This window comes from Arachis duranensis, chromosome 10 (genome assembly GCF_000817695.3).
Source record: "Arachis duranensis cultivar V14167 chromosome 10, aradu.V14167.gnm2.J7QH, whole genome shotgun sequence".
In the NCBI taxonomy this organism is placed as follows: Eukaryota; Viridiplantae; Streptophyta; class Magnoliopsida; order Fabales; family Fabaceae; genus Arachis; species Arachis duranensis.
Genome location: NC_029781.3, coordinates 104,009,874 through 104,015,199, shown reverse-complemented (window position 1 = coordinate 104,015,199; position 5,326 = coordinate 104,009,874). Strand labels below are relative to the sequence as shown.

The 5,326-nt window shown below is 33.2% G+C and overlaps 1 protein-coding gene across 3 annotated transcripts in view; it reads left to right on the top strand.

Annotated features, from left to right (window-relative positions):
* Window positions 1-369, top strand: part of LOC107471924 (protein CYSTEINE-RICH TRANSMEMBRANE MODULE 7) — a 1,136-nt gene extending 767 nt beyond the window's left edge. For all 3 annotated transcript variants that reach the window (XM_052255868.1, XM_052255869.1, XM_052255870.1), the window contains exon 4: window positions 141-369. In XM_052255868.1, coding sequence (XP_052111828.1) covers window positions 141-189 — 49 coding nt within the window. In that variant the 3' untranslated portion in view covers window positions 190-369. The remainder of the gene's footprint in view (window positions 1-140) is intronic.
* The last annotated feature ends 4,957 nt before the right edge of the window (window positions 370-5,326 follow it).

The following is a 5,326-nucleotide window of genomic DNA, read 5'->3' as shown; positions in this document are numbered from 1 at the left end:
AATCACTTAAATTTAAAATAATAAATTTATCATTCAAAAAATATAACATAATTAGTAGGGATTTATATTCGATATATATTTTATTTTATTTTTATTTGAAGAAATTGCATGATAATTAAGAATGATATAATTGCGTGCAGTTTGGCTGCTCTTTGTTGCTGTTGCATTTTGGAAGAATGGTGCATATAGAGTAGACACAGTTGGAACCAATGCAAGTGAATATTCAGACACAGATTCTCAAATATTTATAAATATAAATGAAAAATAACGTGATAATAAGAATATATATATGGATCGGATCATATAAATAAAGTTATGTATGTTATACTTTTCATGAGTGAATGCAATTAAACTATACGTCTACATTAAGGTAAGGTTTTAATTAGAGAAGAAATGTGATGACTTTGGTGCGTAGGTGTAATAACTGTAATATAAACCGTATAATTTTGGATTTTAAATTATTCGATTATCTATTGTTTTTGCTACTTAAAATTAAACATCATTGTATTTTAATAAAGTAAACAAGTTAGAAATTTCTTGTATGATATCTTTATCGAAGTGGTTAGATTTTGCCACTATTTTTGTAGTTTTACTCGTGTAATTAAAGTAGATTTGATTTTTAACGTTTATGGTAAAAAAGTAGAAATTAAAAATGGTATTTAACATGTATTAGAACTGGTGTAAATTCAGGTGAAGTCGATTTCACGTGAAGTTGATATCTGAGAGCCGTTAGATGATTGACTTCACGTGAAGTTGATACGTGAGAACCGTTAGATAAAAATTTAGTCAAATCAGTCAAATTATCTAACGGCTCTCAAGTATTAACTTCATATGAAGTCGATTTCACGTGAATTTTCACAATTAGAACTTTGTAATTCTTACCCATCAAAGGAGTTTATGTTCACCTTTCTAACATGAATACAAGATAGTTTGGTTAGAGAGAAGATTAGAAAGTTATTATTAGTCAAGATCAATCAAATATAATAATCAAGAGAGTTTCTGTTCATAGATTTGGGTATACTTTTGAATTTAGTTTTGCTTTTTAATTAATGATCTAAAATAGATAATCCTTAGATCAAGTAAACAAACAATTTGTAACAACAAACAAGTACTTGTTTAATTTAGGTTTAATTATTCTGTTAGTTCTTATAGTTTTATCAAATTTTTAATGAGGTTTTTTTACTTTTTTTTACTTTTTAATTAGGTTTCTATTTTGTAACTAAGTATCTATCGTGACAAAAATATTGAAATTAATGGAATATTCTCTTAAACTATATAAAATATTTAGTCAAGTATTAGATATATTTATTTGCTTAATAAAATATTCTATTAACTTTAATATTTCTATCATGATAGAGATTTAAGTACAAAATTTGATATATTTTAGGAATTCAATCAAAAAGAAAAAAAAGTATAAAAATCTAATTAAAAATTTAATAAAACTATAGAGACTGACAGAATAATTAAACGTTTAATTTATCAAAATTTAATTGTTTTGGATCTAGCAATAAACCCCTACTTAATTCCAAACAACCGCTACCAAATTAAAGAAGTTGGATCAATAGTAGAAATAGTAAGTTTTATAGGTTTGGAGAAAGATTTTGAGAAAGAGAGAGAGTTTGAATCAAGATATATATTTTTTAATTTAGATTGTGTTATTGAATTAATTTTTTTATCTACTCTCTTACGGCTATAGAAGCTTATTTAAAGATTAAAGAAGAGAGAAAGTGATATTAGTATATATTTTGATTAATCTAAAATGTAATAAAATTTATGCGCAACCATAATTATAGTAGAATTTTACTATACAATAGTCAATATTACAAAAACTAATTTTAAAACAACAACAGATAAACCAACTAAACTAGTTTGTCAAGACAAATAAAATTTGTTGGATTTTTTTTCCTTTGTGAGGCCTAAGTTCAACATTTTGGGGGTGTATTCTTGCATTATAGTGTCACAATCCTAATTCAGATTTTTGAGGTTTTTTGGGAGTGAGAATAGCCACCAAGTGAGAGAGAAGAGGAAAAAATAGAATTCCCGTTTTTGCCCAAAACAGTAAATTTCAAATGGCATTTTCTCAGTTCTTCACCGTTGGATCGGCTTGAAATTTAAACTGCGTATTCCTATCATCTTGTTCTTCATTCTGGTCGGTGGAGATGTTGATTGGAGGTTTGCAGTAGGAGAAATTGGTTTCGCAAGAGAGAAATTAGGTTTCCCATTTTTACACAGAGCAGCAATCTTGGAACGGTAGTTTCTCATTCTTTCACCGTTGGATCGACGTGAAATTTGAACTGTAGATTCTTCACATATTGTTCTTCATTCTGAACGGTAGAGATTTTAATTGGTGGTCTGCAGAGGGAGAAATTGGCTTCGACATCAGCTCTGTTTTTTGGGTATATTTCATCTTCTTGCCTATTATTTGTGAGCTTTGGTGCATTGATGTTTTGGCTGGTTATATGCACGTTTTTGTGCTTTGTTTGAGACTCTATTGTACCTCATTTGATTATAGTGGAGCTATTTTATTGGTCTGGACGACCCGTGATTAGGGTGGAAAAAGGCCAAGCGGCCTGCAGCCTGGCCTGGCCTGTTATAAAATAGGTATAGGCCCAGACTCTTTTAAAAGACTTAATACATTAATAGGCCAGGCCCAGGCTTACTAATTAGCCTTATAGGCCTGTCAGGCCTACCTGATTTTGTATTTTTTAAATACTTTAAAAGATTAAAAATTCTTATAAATATTAAATATGACATATTACATATAACTATTTTTATTAAAAAATAATTTTTTAACTAATATTTTTATTTTTGTAACAAAAATTACCAGGCCTTTTAACAGGCTTCAGGCCAGGCCAGGCTGAATAATAGGCCAGGCCTAGTAATTTATAAAGAGCCTATAATAGGCTGTAGGCCAGGCTCAAGCCAATCAACTGTATGACAGGCCAGGCCTGTTAAGAGCAAAGCCTGGCCTGGCCTGGCCTGTTTCCACCCCTACCCATGGTTTTTACCTTTCACGTTGAGGGGGTTTTCCACGTTAAAATCTCGGTGTGTTCTTGTTATTGTTATTGCTTTACTTGCTATATTTGCTTGTTTTAATTGCTGCCATATTGTGTTGTGAGTGCTTCCATATTGTTCTTGTGTTGGACATTTGTGTCATTTCCGCTGCTAGACTCTTTCATACTGGTATCAGAGCTTGTTGGGGGGCTTGTGATTTTGTGAACAATGGAAGCTAATACTAATATTAGTAGGATGATCACTCTTAATGGTCCTAATTATGATTTGTGGAAGTCAAAAATGGAAGATTTGCTTTATGTCAAAAATTTTCATCAACCAGTTTTTGGTACAGAGAAGCCTAATGATAAATCTAATGATGATTGGACTTTGTTGCATAGACAAGTCTATGGATATATTAGGCAGTGGGTTGACGATATTGTGTTGAACCATATTATTGGAGAGACACATGCTCGGACCCTTTGGATTAAACTTGAACAGTTGTATGCTCGAAAAACTGGGAATAACAAGATGTTTTTTATCAAGCAGTTGTTGGCTTTGAAGTATACAGATGGGACATCAATGACAGATCACTTGAATAATTTCCAAGGAATTATGAATCAGTTATCTTCCATGGGCATCAAGTTTGATGAAGAGGTTCAAGAATTGTTACTTCTTGGCTCCTTACCAGACTCGTGGGAAATTCTCAGAATGTCATTGTCCAATTCTTCTCCTGATGGTGTAATTTCTATGGATCTTGCCAAGAGCAGTGTTTTGAATGAAGAGATGAGAAGAAAGTCACAAGGTACATCGACTACACATTCAGATGTTCTTGTTTCTGAGTCTAGGGGGAGAAGCAAAAGTCGAGGTCCTAAAGGTAGAGATCAAAGCAGAAGCAAGTCTCGAGGAAAGTATAAGAATATTGAGTGTCATCATTGTGGTCAAAAGGGACATGTGAAGAGATTTTGTTGGCAGCTAAAGAAGGAGAAAGCCAAGGCAAGTAAAGACAAGAGCACAAATAAAGATGATGGTAGTAAGGAAGACAAGGTTAATGTAACTCATGATGATTTTCTTGTTGTTGAGGAGTTTGAATCTGTTAACCTTGTTGATAATAGCACTAGTTGGGTGATTGATAGTGGTGCTTCTATTCATGTTACATCTATGAGGGATTTATTTACATCTTATACTCCTGGTGATTTTGGTGATGTGAAAATGGCTCATCAAGGTGTTGCAAAATATGCCGGTGTTGGACAGGTTTGCTTAGAAACCTCCAACGGTACCAAGTTGACTTTGAAGCGTGTGAAACATGTTCCAGATATTCGGTTGAACTTACTTTCTGTTGGTAAGTTGTGTGATGAAGACTTGGATAGCTCATTTTCTCGTGATAGCTAGAAGCTCACCAAGGGTTCCATGGTTATTGCTAGAGGTACAAGACACTCTACTCTTTATTTAACTCAAGCAAAGATTATGAAAGATGTTGTTAATGCTGCTGAGTTTGTTGATGAAACTGATTTATGGCATAAGAGATTATGTCATATGAGTGAGAAGGGTATGAATATGTTATCCAAGAGAAATATTTTATCTGGTTGTAAGGTTGCTTTGCAAAAGTGCAACCATTGCTTTGCTGGAAAATAAAACAGGGTTTCTTTCAAAAGTCATCCACCTTCAAGGAAGTCGGAGATACTTGACTTGGTGCATTCTGATGTATGTGGGCCGATGAAGACAAGAACACTTGGAGGGTCTATCTATTTTGTAACCTTTATTGATGATCATTCTAGGAAATTATGGGTTTTCACTTTGAAGACCAAATATCAAGTTTTGAATGTGTTCAACCAATTTCAAGCTTCTGTTGAAAGAGAAACTGGGAAGAAGTTGAAATGTATTCGTACTGACAATGGTGGTGAGTACTCAGGTCCATTTGATGCTTATTGTAAAGAGCATGGTATAAGACATCAGAAGACTCCTCCAAAGACTCCTCAATTGAATGGCTTGGTTGAAAGGATGAACAGAACATTGGTTGAAAGAGTTAGGTGCTTGTTGTCACAGTCTGGATTGGCGAAATCCTTTTGGGGTGAAGCTTTGAGCACTGTTGTTTATGTCTTGAACCGGACACCATGTGTTCCCTTGCAATTTGAAGTGCCAGAGAAGGTATGGTCATGTAAAGATGTTTCTTATGATAATTTAAGAGTCTTTGGATGTAAAGCTTTTGTTCATATTCCCAAAGATGAGAGATCTAAGCTTGATGTAAAAACTAGGCAGTGTATTTTTATTGGCTATGGCATGGATGAGTTTGGTTACAGGTTTTATGATCCTGTTAGCAAGAAGGAGATTCGAA